Genomic DNA, 23,086 nt, shown 5'->3' on the forward strand with positions numbered 1-23,086 from the left:
TACGTACTTTTTTTTAAAGATTGAACTAGAATAAAGCACGAAAAGAAAACGTCGGGGAAAATGACACTTAAACTAGCAACCCTCCATCTGTCTTCTTCATATTTTGTTGATTTGTGATTGGGTAAAAATTACGTCTTCTCTTCTGTCGTAAGTCGTACACAAAGAGTGAAGTGGATTATAATACTCAGGAAATTGTACTACGTTTTTATTTGTTAATCCATCAGCAAGATGGGATTCTTTAAAGTTTTTGGTTTTATTGTGATCTATTTGACCTGCACGCTATCTTTCAATAATGCTGATCCGTGTGAGATGCGGGGACCGTGTGTGTGTGTTTTTTCAAATGGCACCGGAATCGACCTTACTCCTGCAATTTCCACTGAATTTTACACAGCGAGTACGTATGAGGTCAAGATGAATGGTTCGCAATACGAAATGAGTACCTATTACTATCATCCGTGCTACGACGTTAATTTGAACGTGAGCCAGTCGATTCCCAAAAACACTTGTACTTTACCTTTGTCGGTAAGTTGTATTGCACCTAATATAGATAATTATAGTCGTTACATTGTAATCGTAGAGCGTTTAGTTCGTCTTACCCGGTATGGGTTTCACAATCATAACGTCAGTTTATATTAGGGCCTCATTTGTTACATTTCTTGCCGCCTACCGACAAAACGTGTTTACAGTGAGACATTGACGAAACCAGTTTTACCATAAAAAATCCGTAATCAATACATAATTCTATTCTAATGAAGTCAAATGTTTTAAACTTTCCAAATGTTATGGAATGTGTTATGGTGTCTAGAATAAAATGAACTTGACTGAAACATTGATAAGCAATCTATTTTTATGTTATGTTCATGATTTATGAATATACTATATACACTACATATTATAATACAATTCTGTTCTCTGTGAAACAATATTCTATGTACGTATTTGTAACAAAAGCAGATTAAAATAGTATTATTATTATATTGGAAATACCTATTAGTATCTTATTGTATCTTATTAGAATTATTTTATTTATCTCCTATTAGAATTTCAATGTGGTTAATGTGTAGAATGTTTAATGATGTAAATTTAACAAAGCTAATGATTGTTGATTTCTTAATTTATTAGGTACTAGTTTTTATCTGTAGGTTTGCTTATGATGTCATGATAAAAAGTGACCTGAATGATATTCTAAACTATATAACTTTATAAGAAATAAATAAAAAAAAAACTCTTATAACTTCTTACTTATAAATTCTTTTGCAATTGTCACTCAGATCTATAAATTTTATACAACACAATTGAATAATGAGTATTCCTAACATTCCCAACTTGCTATCTTATCAATAAATCTCAAGTGCATGTATAATGTAATATGCAACAGAAGCTTATATGTATATCAACAAAACAAACTAGTTTTCTTAAGATATCTAGCGTTTATTTAAAAAGTTACTGCACTTTTATCCTATGTTTTATTGAATGACCTTCAAGATTAGGACAGTCAAGGCATATTTTTTTAATCTATTTAGCTTCTACATACTGATAATAATAATAATAATAATAATAAACTTTATTGTACACCTTTTACAATTCAGACAAATAAATATAAGTAGCGCTAAGTGGATGGTAGGGTACAAAGGCGGCCTTATCGCTTACAGCGATCTCTTCCAGGCAACCTTTGACCTTCAATGTTAGTGGAGGTGGTTCTGGGTGTACTTACAACTTAAATATATGAATATACAATTACATACATACAAAACTACATACATATACATACATACATACACACATACATACCTACATACATACATACTGATACATTACATACATACATATATACACAAGAAATAATAGTTATGTTACAAATGACAAGAAAATGTGATAGCAGAAAGAAAACGACTGCAAGGAAACAATGACGCTGTGTTACAGCCTTGAAAGATAGTGATCCTTCACGAGCACCTTGAAAGTAGCGAGCGACTGTGCCTGCCTTACCAAAAGCGGTAGCGCATTCCACAGCCGCACGGTCGAACCGTAAAAGATTGGTCAAAGGCTCTGCTTTGATGTTAAGGCATCTCAAGCTTGAGCCTCTCCGATGACCGTACTGGTCTAGAATGTGTGTCATGACAGAACCTGAAACGTTCCTTGAGGTAATGTAGAAGAGATAAGATATGAGTATTCCGGCGAAGGCGGATCGGCAGCCACTTGAGTTTCGTGCGATATTCGGAAATGTGGTCATATTTGCGTAATCCAAATATGAACCTTATACTAAAATTTTGGAGTCGCTCAAGTTTATCTAACTGCGCTTCGGTAAGATCCGGATAGCTGACATCGGCATAATCGAGAATGGGAAGGAGAAGTGTGAGCTAGCGCAATTTTAGTAGCAGTTGGAAGAAAGTTACGAAGTCTGCACATAGACTTCGCAGATGCAAACATTTTTCGACTGACTTGTCCTAGTTGAGGTCCCCAGGAAAATCTTGGTCCAGAACAATACCCAAGTCCTTTACAGTATCGCTGTAAGGTATTGTAGTACCGTCGAAAACTATGGGTGGCATCTGTGTCCACGCGATCTTGCATCGTAAACGAGGGCTACCGACAACAAAAAAGTATTCGTGGGATTCACCTTTAGGCCGTAGGCCGTACTCCATTCAGATATACGAGCCAAGTCAGTGTTGACCATCTTGACTGCTTCGGAAAATTCATCAGGAGGTGCTTGTGAGTAAATTTGCAGGTCGTCGGCATACAGGTGTAGGAAGAGAGAAGTTCATTAGAGATAGAATTTATAAAAATTGCGAAGAGTAAAGGAGAAAGAACGCCCCCCTGCGGTACGCCAGCAGCCGTATCAGACCAGGAAGAGTATGAACCCTCAACGGCAACACGCTGCCGGCGGCCACACAGGTAACTACGAAAGAAATCAATCACAGTTGGAGATATGTTGAGAGAGCTCAGTATTCCAAGCAGTATGTCGAAATCGACGGTATTGAAGGCGTTGCTGAAATCTAGCAAGGTGAGGAGAGTTAAATTACCGTTTTCAATACCGGATCGTATGTCGTCGGTGATGTGGACTAGAGCCGTAGTGGTACTATGTCCCAAACGAAACCCGGATTGGTAGGGATTAAGGAGACGGTGTTTGGTAAGGAAAGCACTAAGCTGGTTATAGATCAACGTTCAAGGACCCTAAAATAGAAATTGGACGGTAGTCGGAAAAGGATTCAGGGTTTGGTTTTTTGGGTAGTGGTGTGATTTGCGCTGATTATAGTTTTTAAGGTCCATTTTTCTATAACTGTATAGTGATGTTCTCAAAATGGGATGGGTGTAAATGCAATCATAACACTCTCACCGCCATGCATATATAAGAATTTTGTAGGCTTGTAATAAAAGAATATATGTGGGTGGATCACATGGCGCTCAGAGTGATAATTAGTGTGTCTATACAGGGATACTGCATGAATGTGATAGAAGCTGCATAAGTATACTTAATAGTGTAATTGCTACAGGGATTCAACACTGACTAGTTGACACTATTTAGTATACTACTTTACTATCCCTCTGTACTGAAAATCTGTATTTGTACCATATGTATGCTATATGTAATAACTACTGTACTAAACACAGTAAAATATATTATTTGTTTAAGCCATATACTCTATTTTATAATTTCAGATTTGTCGTCATGTAAGCACCATGAATTTGGCGAATTCAACTACTCAAACATTTACATTCGATCAAGGCTCCTATGATTTCATGGGTAGAACAAATATATCAAACTTCTCTGATCAAGGCAACTCTATCAATTATCCTAATGGGCCATCGTAAGTACTATGTTCATTAATTGTCAATGAGAATACCTGTAATTATTTCATGTGTGTGAACTATCAATTTTATTTTGGTTGCAAATGTATGAAGTGTGGGTGGCTCATTTGCCTGATAGACCTTCAGAAAAAGAACACAGTATTTCTTAGAAATAATAAATATTCTACAACAGTTTTTAAGAAATAACATAATGGGTTATAATTATATTATTTCTAAAAAAAAAAAAACAAAAATAAGTAAAACTAGGTACCTTTATAAAATTCACAAATAAATAAATTATGCATGCAGGCAATAGCCAATGGCCAAGTTGGGTAAAGTCAGTACTTAACAATTTTTTCGGAACAAAATCCATATTAAGAATAGTACCTAATCATTAAATGTCTTTGGAATGACAGTTACTCTTATGTTGTAAATATCATTCTATAACTTTACTGTCCCTATCACAACAAAGCTCTTATTCAAAATATATTTTTTTGTAATTTCAGTGAAACAATAGTGCTATTGGAGTGTGCTGAGACAGAGAACAAACTTCAAGTGTATTCATTATCAGAACCTGATAAAATTGTAAGTCATTCTTGTTTGCTTATAATATACCTAGCATTTTTAATTATAATATTTTAGTTAGTTCATTATGAAACATATGGTTATGACAAGGTCACTTGAAAACAGATGCCTTGTGCGGACTTGACATTTTTTATGATTATACAGGAATTCTGTGTTGAATTTAAAATAAGCCTCCTATGTGAGAATAAAACTTGATCTAACTACGAAAGTGTCCTATTTGTAGTAATTCGTTTTTTTAATTATTTTTGTATAGCAGCAACATGAGCTCATTCTTCTCTGATTTTTTTAATAAAAATATCGGCATCAGCTATGACGTTTTTATCGCAATAAATAAATGAAAATAAGACGGGTTTAATACATACAACTACATAATGTAACGGAATAACTTCCTTTTACTAGATACAATGCAGGAAAACACTATTTAAATAAGTTTCCTATTAAGTATGTATCTAGTTAGTAATCACATGGGTTCCAGAAACTATTATTTTTCATATAAAAAAATTATAAAACAAATTATAGCACTCTGGTGCTGTGTCCGTGGGCGGGCTGCGAAGCTGATCACTTAACTTCAGGCGATGCGTCTGCTTGTTTGCTTCCATCCACGTTGTTTCTACAACCAAATTAAATTCAACTCTATAGATTTAACACTTGTTTCCATCCAATGCTGGACATAGGTCTCTCTAATAGCAAGTTAATGAGGTCGATCTTCAGCCCCAACAAATGCTATCGTCATACTATCCAGCTATAGTAGCGCTTGATACTACGTTTGCCTACGTCTTAATGAAATGCAATAAGACCTATACTATTATATAGCATTCCCCAACAACTCTTAAATTCCTAACCCCCAAAAGGTTGGCAACGCACTTGTAACGCCTCTGGTGTTTCAAGTGTCCATGGGCGGCGGCGATTGCTTACCGGTGATTCGTCGGCTTGTTTACCGGCTTGTTCCATAAAAAAAGGAAATCATAGCATGGAACAGTGTTATAAATATACGAAAATTTAAAATAGCTAGTAAGTTTCCTTCTAATTAAAAATGCATTTGATGCGATCAGACGTATAACCTTTTCTACGAATGTTATCTACATATATCTCTTATGACGTTAAAACTAGTAGAACCACAATGTGATACATTAAAACCAGTTTCTCATTCGGTCTACATTCGGAATAAAACTGTATGGTTTTTTACATGAAAGTTAATTAACTACTATCTTATTATTTATAATATTCTAACTGTGTTAATACTGTGAATGTGCTGCATGTCTATAATTGGCATAAGCACACTTGTGTCTTCATCTTGTCTTTTATTAATGTTGGTGTTTATTCTGTTGACGTGCCTTATAATAATAAATAAATAAATGGGCTCGATGTATTGACCATTTGACATTTAAGTTTTTAAACTGACATGATCATTATCAATATAACTAAAAACGGGATGTTAACCATGTTTAGTTATTAATTTAATGAGTTATACTATTGTGCACTATTGCAAGATATCATTCGATATTTTACATTAATTTGTTTTTAGTTCTTAATATAATAAATACGCAATGAAAGGGCATGATGTTGATCATTACCTACATACCTACCTGTTTTAGTTTTAAAACTTTGTAATTTGCAAAATTAGGTACCTACAATCTCTAATAGGAATTAATAGAACACATTGCAATACATTAGTATTCCAATATATTGGATGTGTTTAAAGTACACACATATAGAGAGACTACCCTCATTGACGTAGGCTATAATGGAACCTCAAATGACATGATTTCGGATAAACGAATTAACAGGCTTTTCTGCTGTTTTCAGGTGTTAGCGTTTTATTCAAAAGATGCATGCTTGAAGCAAATAGAGGTGAACGGAAGATCTTTCGGCTCAACCCTGCTGATTATATTCTTCTCTTTTGTGGTATTCTACCTCGTCCTTGGAATCTGCACGAAGAAATTCTTGATGGGAGCGACTGGTGTTGAAGTTATACCCAACCTTGCATTCTGGTCGGATTTGCCAAACCTTGTTAAAGTAAGTGTGATTTCCATAGCTTCACATTAGATAGTCGTATTTTCCGTTTTTCCGATTTTACATCATCACAGTAAGTGCTATGCTACTTTAATTCTAGCATTGATTTACTGTGAAAGTAGAGGAAAATCATTAATTTGTTCACATAATTAAATTACCTTTTAATAGTTATGGCTTGACTTTGTCATACAATTGTTAAAGATAAATCCTTCACTCACCATTGACATCTTTGGCAGTTAAAGTAATAAGATAATGTGTTACATATTAAATAGTCGCAACTTTGGTATAGTAAGTATCCTCGAACAGAACAATGTAGCAGTGCGTTTTGCTCATATCATAACTATGTATTACATAAGTATGAATTACAGCTTGTGGTCCTCAAGGTTATTTTCTTTTTCTATCTCTGACTGAATATTTGCCATGTATTGTTCTCACATAATTGAACCAACGAAAGTGTGAGAGTGGTACATTGTTTCCAATGTAACCAAGAATTCTATTGTGAATCTAATTGAAAAAGAGTAACCTAAGGAGTTTCTTGCTCGTTCTTTGACATAGAAATCTAATCTACACTTTGAAACGAACAAATACTTAGCTTTATTAGAGGACTGACCAAAAGACTTTAATATTAGCTTTGCCTTAAAAGTGCCTTCCTGGTCTATTAAAAATAAATAATTTTAACTTTGACTTGAATTTGTATTGTTAGAAAGAAATCAAGGAAAGTAAATAATAAATATGCAACTGCAGAATATTATGAATAAACTCTATTAAAAGTTGTTATAAATGCAAGTCATTTGATGCGCAAAATATTTTGGCAACCGAAAAGTTGATGGCCGACGCCTGTTGGTGGTTAGTGTATAAGACCTAAATTATTGAGCTATTTCAAGTTATACACTTAAGAAACAAAGTGTATTTACTAACAATGGTGAGTATACTAGGAGTAGTTAGGCTAAAAATAGATGGTCATTGTGCGGGTAAAGTTCTATTCAATTCGTCGAGATTTAAAAACGATCTGTACTTTGTGGGGTTGACAGACATGGGTACTTAATCTTTTATTATGAATGATCCAAGACTAATGTCTTCATTGGGCCAAATAAAACAGTTTTTTTTTATTTATTCAATGATGAAGTGATTAGTTTAATAGTAAACTACTAGAAGTAGATTTGTATCTAGTATTCGAACGAGATGTGACAAAAGAGTATTCTCTGTGTAGTAAGTAAACACCAGAAATTTTGGTGAAATGGAAAAATGTTATCGTTATGTCAAACTGTCGTGTCGTCTAATCGTATTTTTCGTTTTTTTACACTGCCTTTGTATCCTTTATGACCTACAGCTGTTTGAAGTTGGTACCGAGGTTAATGCAACATGATGTATAATGTATTGACACTTATGTGTGTGAACTTGCACTTTCGAGAGTATATGTAAAACGGGGATTATATGTGTGGGAACTACAGGGTGTGATGATGTTCTTCACGCTTCTCCGTTAATGTGAGTACTGTCTTACTAAAATATGGTTTTTTTTTTTTTTTTTTTTTAGGATGGCTGGCGGTTTATGTGCAATGGTTTCAAGCTGCCCCCGCGAGGCGCCGGCCCCGCGGTGTCCCCCGACCCCAACAGCTATGACAGCATATAACATCAGGGTGACGAAGACCTCTCCGAAGGTCATCTTGTCCTTGTGGAATAGACAATCTGACTGTGTTCTTAATTTCTCAACATTTTTTTTTTCTTTTAATTCGTGCTGTCGTTACATTTGCGTGTGTGTAGAATAAGATATTAGAATTTTATATTTTTAATTTACAAAGAAACTCACGATTGTTTACTTTATAATGATGATATTAGAACTTTTTTGTTGACTTTAATATTTTTTTAAATGCATTCTAGATGTGTCGTTAATTATATTGAACGCAAATGTAATCATAGCTAGTTTGATAGTGATTGAGATTTGGTTTTAAATTTCAAGTCATAAATACGGTCAAGAGACACCTAAGAACATTAACTATGAAGTGGTAAGTTTAAAACGTAAAAATAATTCTCGAATATTTTGTGTAATAAAATAATCTCGATATAATATCATCTTCTTATCCAATTACAATAACCAAATTATTCTCATTATTTTTTCAATTTATCTTGAATAGTAGTAATGTCAAAATTGACATATGCACAGATTCATTATTTATAAATCAGGTAGCTATTTGTAATCTGCAATCGGCATTAGGAACGCTGGCCTATTTATTGTGATGAATATGTGTAATTATAAAAATATTATACCTCTATTTATTGATATATTATATATAATTGTAAACTTATATTATAGAGATATAGTATACTATAACTTGCCATTATTTTTATAATGTAGAGATACTTATTCTTCGACACGCTACTAATAAGTTGTTAATTTATTTGATTTAATTTTTATTTTATTTATTTATTATTGCCTCAAGGTAATCTAAATTGTGCAATCTTCCGTATTACTTATATTCTGTTGATGGTTAAATATTTCAATTGTGCCAATTTAATTTGATTCTTCGAATAAATTATGCATAAGAACATAAATATTATAAAATAATGAATATACCTATATTATACTAAAGTATATAATAAAGTAGCTTAAAATATAACTGCTAATGTATGTATTAAACAATATATATCGCTGCATGGCGTATTATCGAAATTTAGCTTTTTTGTACCACTTTATCATAATGTAACTAATATTTTTGAAGATTAGCTACTTATAAGAAGTTATATCTGTGTAAATCTTTAATATGTCCATGCAGTATATTTTCCTATGTATTTAATGCAAAAGCATATCTAAGTAATGTAAACATTTCGATACTGATTTATTGAATCTCCAAATCTTTGGACCAAATATGATATTTTCTTACTTCACTTAACCTTTTGAATATTTTTCTTGACTATGTTATATTCGAATATATGTAGTTAACTATGTATTATATATATCGTGTGTATTGCCATTAGATATATGAAGGCAATTCATACATAATGAAATCTTAAGATATGTTGTACTATACAGAATCCAAATATAACTTATTGTGAGCTTAAATAACGGTATATCACAATTTTAAACAGTTTGCACAAATACATCACTATACCATACAAATGTAATCGATAGTTTTGTCCATTCTGTATGTAATCATTCGAATAAATTGTATGAGAGTGTGTGTAACTGCATATGCATAATACATATAATAATAATATCGTAAGCACTAGTCATTGTTAGGTTCACTATAACGCACTGTATATCACGTGGCTTATTAAGTTTTTACACTGTCACCAAAATAAATGCATGCTGTATAACACTTTTATATTCAGGGTGTGACGGAAATCTTAAACTATTATCAACAGAAAACAGCTAGTGTTAAACAGTTACGCACAGTTTGAGCTCAATATAAAGTAACTTACTTTAAATACCAGATTTACGGTTTCTTAACGTGAATAGTTCATCGATCAGCAATTTTAGTGCTAATGATATGCTTATTACATCTAAGACTGCCTCGTTGGCCGAGTGGTCGTAAGTGTGACTGTCGGGCAAGAGGTCTCGGGATCGATTCCCGGGTCGTGTAAAGTACTGCTGGGTATTTTCGGTTCTTCGAAAATTCCTCAGTAGTAGCACGGAGTCTGGAAATGTGCCCGGTATATGGCAATAGGCTCGCCGCCCTATTACATGTGACTTACAACATAAATTGTGAAAAGTGCTATAATATGATCTTCTGTCTACCCCTTCGGGGATAAAAGGCGTGACGATATACAGAGATCAATAAAAAAAAAGAAACCGTGCTCTTCGTTTCTAGTTTCTTGTTCTTAGTTTCCGTTATACCTTGAATACAATATAAAAGTAGTTTATTATACTATAAAAAAGTTAGTGTGATAATACATAATTTTACATTTAGTTGCTATTCTAAACGATTGTTTGCGGAATATTATGAAGGACGGGATCGAATTGAATCGACGAATTGGCTCTACTCACGCTATGCGAAAATGTGTCTTAGTAAAAGTTTTTATGTATATTTTGAATCTAAATTGTATATTAGTTAAAACATGCAATGACTGTAAACTTGTAATGAAATGGAATTAAATTCATGTCTCGAATATTTCTTTTTATATTACGAACTTGTAAGAATTGTGTCGAATGGATTTATCAATTCATAAAAAATAAACTTGAAAAATGTTGCTCTTTTAGTTTGTTTGCGAAAGATGAAAGAGGAATAAAACTGTAGGTTAATCGAAAAGGCTCGAGTGTCGAAACAATGAAGATTGATATTATAATAAAACTTTGTAATTTGAAATTTTGTGACACTAAAAAATGAACTTTATCGCTTTGTAATAAAGGTGCAGTCTGTAAAACTGTTACCATAGACGTGACTGTGCGTGTTTCATTTAAGGTTTATTAGATAATATGTATTTCTTTTAATGTTCGCATTATAATTTAATTCCATGGTATCTATAGAGTAGCAGGGATTTATATTTCAGCAAGAACCACAAATATTATGATATTTATGTTAGCTGATTAGAGTTTATGTGAAAAGCGTTTGTCAAACAAAGTAATGGGAAGATAGTCAAAGAAAGATTCTAAACAAAAATAAAATGTATTGACATAATATATACCATGTATGATATCAGCTTCTAGACAATTTATTTCGATTTTATGCTTACTAGTTGGCGCTAGTGAGGCGAAAGATCCTTATAGTTTAAGCGCGCATAACAACTTTTTATCGCGCGATAAAATTGACGCAAAATTGCATCATGTGGATTTAAGTAATTATTAATCGCGCGACGTTTTGTAGTGCGACAATTAATCGCAGCTATGCCTCAGCTATTAGCAAATATTGTATTTGTTTAGTAAACTTTAACCTATACTAGCGCCATCTGGTAATGAAAAACTTATTATAGTAGAGCAGTGTGATATCAATCTATATATCATTATACACGTCATAATAACCTAAGAACTGCGTAATACGTATACATAATAATATAGTAGATATTTTGTATTCAATATTTTAGGGCCCCTGTTGTTTGAAGTGTTTTCTAAGGTTAATAAATAAATAAAATTATTATTATTGCTCATTAATGTAATTTTATTTGTATGAATATTATTTATGTTTATGTGGAGCATGGTTGATCTTCCTGTCGCTTAAGGTAATTTTATTCCAAGCTGAAACAAAAGTTACAGTTAGTCATTTGGATCGCTTAGTATACATTTTCATACCATACATAACCTCACGTCTTTCTCCCAAGTTCAAGTCAAAAATTGATTTGGAGGCAAATAATGATATTGACACCAAAATGACAGTTGTTTGGTCTTAGTATGGTTTACAATTTTCTCAGTAATATCGTATAGATGACAAAACAGCAAAATCTGTGTCATCTGTTCTAATCTATTTAAAAACTAAGTCTAAAGGTAAGCGTGCATAGGCCCACATTGTACGCATCGTACGTATTCCATATGACGTCATCAGTACGCATCGCATGTAGGCATTGCCGATGATGCGGTCCGTACGGATCAGTGGACGCAGTTGTATGAGTTTCTATACAAGACAAACTAAAATACGTAGCGTACGATGCGGACCTGTAGACGCTTATCATAATACAGTGATTAATGGGTAAAAATACTACGAGTATTTTACAACATTACCTGAGGCGCAGTTTCTACAAAACATTTATGTAATAGGACTGATCGTTCACATCCCTTTTCACCATCGGACACGGTCTCGTCGTTCACTGTACAAAATAATAATAATATTATTGGTTAATTAAGTAGATTGTTCATAGAAATTAACGAGAGTGAGATAACAGTAACGTCTAACAAGTGTGGGAGAGCCATGCTTCAGCACGAATGGGCCGGGTCGACGGGAGCGATACCAAGGCCTCACAGAAAACCGACGTGAAACAACGCTTGCGTTGTGTTTCGTTGTGTGAGTGAGGTTACCGGAGGCAGACCTTATATTGTGACATGAAAATTTTATATATTACATATAGAAGTAGGTACATAGGGTGGCAACACAAAATGTGTTTTGGAAAGCGTGGCTTACCTTTCTTGCAAGTTTCCAAAAGTTTCTTGGAACCTTCTAATCTCTTCGGGTCATTAGCGAAATCTTTTTGTGTCATTGCTATTGAGTTTTCTGCGTCATACATGCCTTTGCTGTCCAGCTGTAGGGAAATTAAGGTTAGGTCGGTTAAAACATATTTACAGGTAAATTATTGCTTCTATAATTTGGAGAATAAAGGTATTACAAATACTCAGGGTATGAAAACTGCAACAAGCCACAAGGAGTACCTACTGATATATTTTAAAAAACTCCAGTATTCTGCAATTTCAATTTTCAAAAGGAGGCTTTTGTTCAATAGCAGGTATACGTATTCCGGTTGATGTCGATGATGACGAGGTAATTTGTGGCGAGGTTTTTGGATTTTGCAATTTGATGATCATTTTAAATAGGCACAGTTTCTCTAAAAAAAAAAATAATTTGAAAATTAGGTACTTACCATACCAGTTTTCTTGAAAACGCAGGCAACGAAACATTTAGCGTTGTTCGTATCAGGTATTTTGTTCTCCTTTAGTTCCAGCATTTCCTTTGGTGTTATAGGGTGTTCAATATTACAGTCCATGCCTTCGCGGAAAAACCAGGCTTTGATTTCTTGATCAGTTCTAGCGTGTACCTAATTAAATTTAAGTATCAATTAGTCTTCGGATTTAAATTCTACATAATGTATTTATGTCTACTTATTTAACGTCCTTCAAAATAAATAAACAAAAGAAAACTAAACTTACATGAGCGCCGTAAAATTCTACGATATAAAAACATAATAAAAACCGAAAGATCATTTTCATTTAACCTCAAAAAATGGACTGTTTACCAATTGCAAATTTTAGTAAACTTTATATAGGTAGTTTTTAGGATAAAATATAATAACAGAAGAATATTTAAACAGTAATTTTGATACAGTTGGATAAGATCTTAATTACCACGTTACAATTTTGGAAACCGGTAGGTACGTTACTCCCATTATATAAATAGTATCGGATGACGACCTGCTGATGGTAATCTTTCAATAGTTATTGGAGCAATTATTTGATTTGTTGCACCTGGATTGTGATAATGCTCACGCAGTAGTACGTAGTAGTCACGTAGATTTCTAATATACGCACCAATACTTACCTTTTTTTATTTGAGGAGGAAAATTATCCAATAATTTTTACTGACTAAAAGCAAACCCGTTCCTAGGTAGGTACTCGTAACTACTTCGAACCGGGTTTCCAGTAACCTGCTAGGTCATCCGCAGCTCCTGTCGGTTCCTGTACCTAAATGGGTTAATTACTGTAGGACTAATGATAACTGTAAAAGAATAGAGCTTAAAATCGTTTGCAATGCATGGTTGCCTGCATTGCCAGTGGTTGGGTGACCAGTTGCTGTCAAACAAATAGGTAAACAAACTATTTATTTTCCTCATAGGTACATAGGAAGGTAAATTAATTTTCATGATACTAGTCACGATCACGACCACGATAATTTTAGGTAGTTATTTAATTATATTTAACTATTTACTATTATTTACTACCTATGTATACAAATGTGTATCGTCGTTGATGTTAGTAGTTTTGTATGTTTTTTTATTATTAAGGTTGAATGAAATTAAATGATGAATAATGAATGAATTATTCATCATTTGGGGAAATTAATTCTTTCCTGTACCCTTAGTACGAGTTTGCTTTACGTTTAATGTAATCGAAACGAGAGTTACTTGAGCGCTTTCGGCGCTGATTGGCCGGCTCGAATAAACCAACCAATCACAGAACCGAATGCGCTCTCGTTTCGATTACTTAGGTACTTTAAACGTAAAACAGTCGTACTATACTGTTGACCCTTTGTTCTCTCTCAATTAGTTTACCTATCATTATTTTTTCCTTTTCAGGATGAAAAATCCTCTTGGAACTTTCCTGATGACGACGAAGGGGAGACTGGTAAATTGATCCTGAATATAAAGTGAATAAACCCGACCCGCGGGCTCGCGAACGAGTACCTACACGTGACGGCGGACGACGGATTCATTGGAACCTTCATGGGACACATTCCCAGTTTTGTTCTCTTAATCTATATCTTAAATAGGTTCACTATTTTATAATTTTCTAGTAAAACTAGCGGACCCGACAGACGTTGTCCTGTCTACACGTCTCTAATTTGAAAATTTTAAACTTTTTTTAATAAGCTAAAACATTCTGGACCTTTTTGATGAAAATTGTTATTCAAATGTTATGACAATATCTAACGTCATTAATATTTGACACTGCGATGGTAGCGCCGTCTGTCGGATCCAATGTAAAACATTCCAAAATCAACAACTACTAATAAATTAAAAACTAATTAAAAAAACATTGTCCAGCGGACAAAATTGTGAATCTAAACCATTCTCAGATCCCCTTGAACACACACAAAAAAGTTCATCAAAATCGGTCCACTCGTTTAAGAGAAGTTCAGTGACATACACACTTACAGAAGAATTATATATATAAAGATAGTTCAGTAGCTATAGCTACTGATGATAATATTAGAAATAATATACCTAAGAATAATTAAAATTATATATTATTAGATTAGGAATGAATTACTTATAACGTACTTAAAAATAACGATTGACGACCTATGTAGGTACCTATAAGTCTTTTCGATTTTTTGTAAAACCACTGTCCACTGAAATTGGAAATGGTAAATAGTATTGTAGTATCTAGTATTAGAAATATATCTGTAAGTATGTATGTACCTGAAATGAAAATAAAGACGTACATGTACATGGCAACCTGAGTTTTTACTCTATTAGTATGTATCCAAGTTAATTTAGACGTAACATATCTCATCATATGGGCTGTTTCAAGAAACATAAATGAGTGTTAGAAAAATTGCAAGTTAACAGGCGATTATCTGTAAATTGATGGTGTACGATCAAGTTAGACGGAAGTAGATAAATATCAGTCATAATGTTGTTTTTTTCTTTGTTGTACAATTGTACAAGCTGTAATCAGATAAAGCAATGAAACAATTATAGGGCGACATCGACAGGTTGACACGAACCGACTACCTACATTGTTGTAGTTCATTTGTTGTACTATGAGTACATAAATATAAATTCAGGACAGATAATAAATCTGGAGTTGCGGACTACCGGTATTACCGGGGCTCCGGCTCGAAAAGCAGGAGTAGGAACGTGTGGTTTTTGGTCAGTAAGAGTCTGACACTCCCTATCGCCTCACCCTAGGCTCCAGAGGGAGCTCCTAGATGGGCCAATAATGACTTCAGGAGAAGTCATTGGATGATTTTCCCTCTTTAAAAGGAAATAAAAGATAAGAGGTCTAATATACCACTTTCCCGCTATAGACTGGACTTCTAAGTTGCCTTTGAATAAAAATTATGGTATTTACCGAAGTCGAAGAAGATTCATATGCGATTTTTCAAAATTACACAAAACCTACGTGTAATTACCACATCGTAGGTACTGTTCAGGGAAAAAATAGACAAGATTTTATCTTGCATAAACATTTTATTTCATTAAGAGATTTTTTTTTATTTATAATAATATTTATTTATACAAAGCAAATAAATATAGATCTAAGTAAAAAGCAAATACAGAGTTATATCTAAAAGTCAAGGAAAGTAAAATATACCAGGATTTTGTGTGTAGATGCATTTAGTGATGTGAAATGACGCATCGCAAATATCTTTGTGGGCATCCGCTGAAAAAAAAACAATGGGCAATGAATGTATATGTACACAATGTTAGGAAAGGAAGCAAGTATGATACCTACTGGCTACTTGAAATAATTGGCCAACCCTAATGACTTCTGGTAGGTAATTTGTTCGCAAGATAGATAATGAATGTGATTTAGATTTTTATGACCTTCTATTGTGATTTTATATTCATTAGCCGTTTTAATTTTAATGAAAATACCTATTCTGTGTAACGATTTGGAAAGTTTTTCATACAAAATTATACCTATACGTACCTAAATATTTTTTGTTTCTATTATTTTGTTGCTAAGCCCTTCATACACATCACATTTACGTTGGCCAAATGATTGCGACATTAAACAAATAGGTTCTAATGGGCTATAATGTTATGGGATTTCTTCTAGTATTAACAGAATGCATAGTAATATGAAGTAAGTTAAAGGTAGTAACTTTCTTTTAATAAATGTTGCTGTGGATCCATAAATGTATCTTAGCCTTAAGCCTACCGTAAGAGGTAACAACTGTATTCCCTTTATGGTTGCAAATAAATAAAATTACTCTTGAAATTACTTCTTATATTTCGATTACTTACCAACTTTTCTGCAAGCAGTAATAGCTTCTTTAGCAGGTTCCTTTATATCATCAGGAAGCAACAAATCGGCCTGTTTTATGGCTGCATCATAATTTAATTTCCCATTTTTGATCTGGAATATTACATTAGATAGATAGGTACAATATCATAGAATTTTTCTGGTCATATTTCGAACGATGTAAAGCTGTTTGAGATTCTGATATAGACTCCAAGAAGGTAATCCCCAAACATGAGTAATACCGTTTTTTTTGTTGACGGGGGGAATAAAAGACTAGAGAGTGTGGGATTTTTACCTCACTAAACCACCCCAGTGGTCACCCTCTACACCTGTAATGAGCACCGAGACTTCTTAGTAGATCTTTTCCGGAGCCTCCACGGTGCAACGCCTGTTACGGCACATCCCTAGGCCCTAGAATCCTAATACCTAATACCTATTAGTAAATATTGTTCTAATACTTGTACCAACCGTGTTAGCCATTTTCATAATACAAGCCATGTAGCATTTCACTTCTTTCTCGTCAATGAAGACACCGTCGGCAATCGGATCGATTTTCTCTAAAAACACATTCAATCAAAGTTACATAAGTGCTTTTACAGACAGCAAAAATTTTCTTAATCGAACTGCAATGAAATGCTGAACTTACCGTCTTCGACATTATTCTTTGGTTGGCACGTTTTTCTCATCATCTTACCAGTATTCCTGATCTGTTTCATCGTCATCTAAAACAAAATGTATAAAATTATGAACGTCTACGACTAGTTACGAACGGACCGGTGCGAATGAACCTATCAGTTTATACCCTTTTTTTATTTAGAGGGGGAAATCATCCTTCTCTCGCCTTGAGCGAGGCGAGACGGAGTATCAGACTCTTATTATGTAAAAACCTCCCCGTTACTACTTTTGATTACGGAGCCCGGTAAACCTGCTAGGTGGTCCGCAGCTCCGGAGTCTGTACCCTTAGTACAAGTTTGCTTTACGTTTAAAGTAATCGTTCAGATTGGTTGGTTTATTCGAGCCGGCCAATCAGAGCGCCGAAACGCGCTCTCGTTTCAATCTCGTTAAACATAAAACAAACTCGTACTAAGCCCTCTGGATGAATTTCTATACTACTTTTTTTTCTGATATCACTGGAAACAATCTTTAAGTCAAAACGAAACCTAATTTTAGTTATTAAGTATTCCTACAACTCATCAATTTAAGCATTACTTAAATAGTAAAGGATAACTTACAGCCTCACACGTTGCAACTAATATCAAGAACTTCACAATTTTGGTGAGAAGCATATTTGTTATCTTCTGCGTGTAAGTAGTGTCATGGCCTCCAATTTAATGAAAGCCTTGATCTTCAATAACCGCTTTATATAAAGTTCGACGTGTGATTGGTTAATTGTACTCTTACTGGTTCACACCTGAATTATGACAGTGTCCATAAATTACAAGATTAGGTATATGAGACATAATAGAAAACACATTGTGTCTCGCGTAGATCTGCGTTTCGGCATACCACGGGTTGAAATTGTCTTCTATGAATATTCATAAGAACCATAGTGATTGTTACTTGAGTATCTGATTAATGTTCCCTAAAATTTTGATCTACCTAGGTATTTTTTACACATACAAGTTCATACAAATATGTGTGTATAAGATAGTCTTCCAGCATAAGGGGTGCTTTTTCAACAGAGATGTACGCTACGCATCATCAGCAATGCCTACATACATGCGATGCGTACTGATGACATCATACGGAATACGTACGATGCGTGTGATGCGACGATCCGGCTCTGTGGAAGCTTACCTTAGATGTGAAGTATTTTATTCTAACTCAGTTCTATCCTTTGTGTTCTATTTCTACTGGTCACCCTATTCACACTATTTCATGACTATCAATTGTCACTTTGGTTAATTAATAGCCTGTTATGTTCCCTGTAATTCTAATTAAATGCCGCTAAATGGTACGTGATGAACTCACGTGCGATCAAGCTTACAATGTATCTGATTCTTAACCTGGTGGTACTTATCTAACTGTATTATACTCAGACGAAAGTGCTTAAAAACATTTAAGGTAATGGTTCTTTTTTTCTTTTATGGTTTTCTTTATTTAAGACATAACTAAGCGTGTTATAATGAGTATCTAATGTTTTTTTATCATACCAGTTAAATTACTCTCTCTTAAACAAAGATTACTTTATTGAATTATTACAGGAACATTTTTAACTTAAAATCTTTTAAGTTTAGGGTACGATGGGGCTGTTGTACTGTCCATTGTGCTTGATTGTGCTGTCCATTAGTTAGTAAAAGCCCTTAAAATGAAACATTTTTAATATTGGCTGCATAATATCGTAAGTGACCCGGTTGTGGCCACTTTAAGATTTTTTTCGACTTTGAGGCTTTCTTAACTTATAGTTTTAGTTATCACGAACATATTTCTTGTAAAAAGTCATTTAACATGTATTAACCTTGCCTAAGAAAACCCTTTTTTTAAAGAACGTCCAATAGAAAAATAACTGTATAAGAAAGAAAAAAAAAGGGAGTTTGTGCCATTTTTGGCCAGATTCGTGCCATTTGTGGCCACGGTCGTGTGCCAGTTCTGGCCATCAAAAAATACAAAAAAAGTAATCAAAATTTATAAATTAAAATGGACATTTTACAAACAATGGTTTTTATTTATTTTGGAAAATATGAAATATTATTACTTCACTTGAATTTAACTTACAAATAAGGAGATCAACATTTATATGACGTTGGTAAAAGCTGCAAAGTAAACTGACCTCCCCTTTGTGTGAAGGCAATTTATTGCATCTCTGAAAATGAAAAATATGTATTTATTGATATGTAAAGCCAAGGAAAAAAAGCCACGATAAAATAAAGGGGAAGAAGTCGGGTGTCTATGTACATTAGTTTTGGCCAGCCATGTGGCCAAAGATGGAGAAATTCATAATTTTGTCTCCATTAGTGGCCACCTTCTAATAACCGCACTTCAGAAACATATGGCGACAAAATAACTTTATTTTCACTTAGACAATATATTCTTCATGTAGTATTAACATAAACATCCAAACAATAAGCAAAGATTTAAAAAATAAAAACCAAATCCTCACCCGCTCGCCTTAGCCTTTTTGTTAAGACCTTAACAATTTCACCCTCAACTAAAAAGAATGACTTGTTGCATCGAAGTGAAGTTTGACACATCAAAGCTGCCAACGGTATCAGTGTCTCCAATATTCAATATTTTAAATACTGTACATAACAGAGTAATTTATTTGTCCATGCCTTAGTTATAAATATTTGAAGGTCCAAATGGCCACAAAGGGGTCGGTGGCCACAACCGGGTCACTTGCCCTACTGCCTAGAGGAACACCTGATACGTATTTACAGTGCTATCGAAATAATGTTAACAGTACAACTAATAAAACAGTAAAATAGTAAACTTTATTTAATATTGAACTGCTAATACACATACATTAGCTGCCATAAGGACATTAATATGCATGTCAACTTAGGTAACTTGACGGTTAGACAACGCATTATTTTATTGTCAAAATGCATTTTTCCTATGTAATCAATCATTTATGCCTGCTAAGTAGGTGAACGCCTCCTTATAAATAGTTCTAAACGTTTTTTCGCAATACTTTGCTGAAGTAAGCCTAATTATGAAAACGTATACCTTTCGATTATTCTGCTGCGTTTTATGCATCTTATTGTTTTTCGGCGAAAATTATGGGGTAAGATCTCATAATAATCTAGAAACCACGCATAGTTTTTATTAGAATATCAATTAAATTTTGTGCTATTTTTACGTAAGTTACATGATGTGCTATTTTTGTTTCATTTAAGGAAAAAAAAATATTTTATATTTTCGTAGATGACACGACAACAGCTAAAAAATTCTGGCAAACTTATGAAAAAATCCTGCATGCCGAAGAATGATGTGACCGAAGGTAAGAATTATGATTTAGATTTTTTTAAAGTTTGCCCCACATTCGAATTGCTCATGTTTCGTGGGTGTGTTTACAAACATACAAGTTCACATACACATGACACCCAGACCCGAAACAACAATTTGTGGATAACACACAAAGAGTGCGGTAGCTGGTTGCCTAGCTACCGCACCAAATGTGCAGTCAAAAGACAAAGATAATTAAGAATAAATAATACACAATTGTACCCTTATTTCCATTGCCTGTGACTATGATATAACTTTGGTTTTAGACGAAGTAGGTGACATCGAAAAGGGGAAGTTTATAGAAAGTCGTAACGTTATGTGTTACATCGCATGTGTCTACACAATGACTCAAGTTGTAAGTACAATTTTCTATTGATTCTATTTTACTTAACTAATACAAGTATTATAATTGCAAATGTTTGTGAGTTTGTGTTTGTTTGTTATTCAATCATTTCAAAATGGCTGAAGGGATAAGAATAAAATTTAGAACAGATGTATATTCTTGTCTGGAATAATACAAAAGACACGTTTATCCCATAGCACTACAGGCTAAGCCTCTGACAGAAGCGTTTAAAATATCAAATATTTTTCAATGTAATAGAAATTTCCATTCAGTGCATTATTGCGTTTATCCATGGAACAAAGTCGATGTTTGCTGTTGTTAACTTTATAAAATGTGATCTAATAAGTAGTGTTGGTTTTAAATTCTACCTTATTTCAGGTGAAGAATAACAAACTAAGCTACGAAGCTGTTATTAAACAGGTGGATGTGATGTTTCCAGCTGAGATGAGGGATGCTGTCAAAGCAGCTGCTACTCACTGTAAAGAAACAAGTAAGTCACAATCTCTATATACTACGTATTTTTGTCGTACTTCTGACAAAAAAAGATTTTATTAAAAAAATACTTTTCGTCCATTACAAACAACGTCACGCCGTTTTATTCTCGAAGGGGTAGGCAGAGTTGCACATTACGGCACGTAATGCTGCTATACAATGCATATCCACTTTTCATCATTTGTGTTATAAGTCCCATTAAAGGACTTTTTGTTCATTAGGTTTTCCTAAATAAGCAGTAACGTATTATGAGGTGAATTGAGTAAATCACCTCATCTAAAGTATAAGTACCATGTTTGTTACATCTAAAATTGACATATGATAAAATATCAATATGTCTAACAGTTAATACCTACAGCTAGCAGGACCGGTGATTTTATGACCATTAACCATCGAACAAAAATGGCCACGTCTCAATTTTGATTCGCTAAAAAAAGCATCAAGTTTTTGCTATCTTTTCGTATCTACACGTGTCAACATTTTTTACGCTTTTTGTTAATTACACGCTGTAATTACATGTCTAGTTCAAAACGATGATTAATACATTTTAGACGAATAATAAAAAGTGGAAGGTTTAGTTAAAAGCAGTCCAAGCTGCTCAGATTTTTGATATACACCTACACCTGCTCGCTTATATAATATTTGACTGTTCTGCCAGAATTTTAGCCAAAATAGTTTTGTGAAGGCCGTAGATAAATGCAGCCATTTACATAAATAGCTGTCGTTATGTACTTATGTGGTAACGACCAAATTATGGTTTATCCATCTAGTGCCTTGTGTCATGGGCATTCTTTGAAACACACAGAGTGTGGGAGAGTCATGCTTTGGCAGGAATCGGCTGGACTAGAGTGATACCACGACCTCACAGAAAACCGATGTGAAACAACACTTGCGTTGTATAAGTGAGGTTACCGGAGGCCCAATAACCCCCCTTTCCAATCTCCGAGTCCCCAACTTCCCTTAAATTCCTAACCCCGGAAACGCCGGCAACGTACTCATATAACTCATCTGATGTTTCGGATGTACATGAGCGATTGCTTACAATTAGGTGATCCGTCTTATAGCTTAAAAAACACAATCTACGGATATTTTCAGTGTTCTAGTCATTCTGTAGGGAAACGTGCCTAAGATCTAACCGTTGAGCTTCTCTGTGTAAATGCTCTTCATCTTTAATTTGGAACCGTACTATCCTTCGCCACCACAACTATCGAAAAATGAATGCCCTAATATAGTTCACTTTTATCTTAGCCTTTGGAGTCTATATCACATTTAGGTTTGATGTAAATTAGTTAATTTATTTGTTTCAGCCAAGAAATATAAAGACTTGTGTGAATCATCATACTGGACCGCTAAATGCATGTACGACTACGACGCAGAAAATTTTGTATTTCCTTGAACGTACAAAGTTTACATTAAAAACATTTGTGACGTGAACTATTTAGTTTCTTTTTACATGTAATTTATTTAATTACTGCAACTAATTAGATGATGTACTAATTAGTATTGGATTATACCTTATTGGATTTTTTTTTTTGAGGGCGCAAATCATCCAATGACTTCTCCCACCTTGGGCGAAGCGAGAAGGAGTGTCATACTCTTAC

At 33.9% G+C, this 23,086-nt stretch overlaps 4 protein-coding genes across 7 annotated transcripts; 2 read left to right on the forward strand and 2 right to left on the reverse strand.

Moving 5' to 3' along the window:
* The first annotated feature begins 103 nt into the window (after positions 1-103).
* Positions 104-14,910, forward strand: LOC118267978 (uncharacterized). Of its 2 annotated transcripts, none has more exons than XM_050694111.1 (5): positions 104-522; positions 3,655-3,803; positions 4,290-4,368; positions 6,175-6,384; positions 14,308-14,910. In XM_050694111.1, the coding sequence occupies exons 1-5, from the start codon at positions 229-231 to the stop codon at positions 14,380-14,382; spliced, it is 807 nt and encodes a 268-aa protein (XP_050550068.1). In that variant the 5' UTR covers positions 104-228; the 3' UTR covers positions 14,383-14,910. The 2 variants fall into 2 exon arrangements, with proteins under 2 accessions (XP_050550068.1, XP_035438133.1); XM_035582240.2 differs by lacking the exon at positions 14,308-14,910 and adding an exon at positions 7,916-11,460 and having other exon boundaries at positions 106-522.
* Positions 10,539-13,769, reverse strand: LOC118267984 (general odorant-binding protein 28a). 2 transcript variants are annotated; one of them, XM_050694117.1, is made up of 5 exons: positions 13,554-13,769; positions 12,880-13,053; positions 12,426-12,543; positions 12,029-12,114; positions 10,539-11,548 (listed from the first exon to the last, which is right to left on the reverse strand). In XM_050694117.1, the coding sequence occupies exons 2-5, from the start codon at positions 13,000-13,002 to the stop codon at positions 11,528-11,530; spliced, it is 348 nt and encodes a 115-aa protein (XP_050550074.1). In that variant the 5' UTR covers positions 13,003-13,053; positions 13,554-13,769; the 3' UTR covers positions 10,539-11,527. The 2 variants fall into 2 exon arrangements, with proteins under 2 accessions (XP_050550074.1, XP_035438141.2); XM_035582248.2 differs by lacking the exon at positions 13,554-13,769 and adding an exon at positions 13,166-13,296.
* Positions 14,911-15,907: 997 nt separating the features above from the next.
* LOC118267992 (general odorant-binding protein 72-like) lies at positions 15,908-18,204 on the reverse strand. The gene is made up of 5 exons (XM_035582258.2): positions 17,938-18,204; positions 17,352-17,427; positions 17,174-17,262; positions 16,708-16,819; positions 15,908-16,120 (listed from the first exon to the last, which is right to left on the reverse strand). The coding sequence occupies exons 1-5, from the start codon at positions 17,989-17,991 to the stop codon at positions 16,032-16,034; spliced, it is 420 nt and encodes a 139-aa protein (XP_035438151.1). The 5' UTR covers positions 17,992-18,204; the 3' UTR covers positions 15,908-16,031.
* A 496-nt stretch (positions 18,205-18,700) lies between these two features.
* LOC118267990 (general odorant-binding protein 19a-like) lies at positions 18,701-22,919 on the forward strand. Of its 2 annotated transcripts, none has more exons than XM_050694124.1 (5): positions 18,701-18,769; positions 20,570-20,645; positions 20,917-21,005; positions 21,372-21,483; positions 22,793-22,919. In XM_050694124.1, the coding sequence occupies exons 2-5, from the start codon at positions 20,570-20,572 to the stop codon at positions 22,879-22,881; spliced, it is 366 nt and encodes a 121-aa protein (XP_050550081.1). In that variant the 5' UTR covers positions 18,701-18,769; the 3' UTR covers positions 22,882-22,919. The 2 variants fall into 2 exon arrangements, with proteins under 2 accessions (XP_050550081.1, XP_035438149.2); XM_035582256.2 differs by lacking the exon at positions 18,701-18,769 and adding an exon at positions 20,338-20,429.
* The last annotated feature ends 167 nt before the right edge of the window (positions 22,920-23,086 follow it).

This window comes from Spodoptera frugiperda, chromosome 6 (genome assembly GCF_023101765.2).
Source record: "Spodoptera frugiperda isolate SF20-4 chromosome 6, AGI-APGP_CSIRO_Sfru_2.0, whole genome shotgun sequence".
Taxonomy (NCBI): domain Eukaryota; kingdom Metazoa; phylum Arthropoda; class Insecta; order Lepidoptera; family Noctuidae; genus Spodoptera; species Spodoptera frugiperda.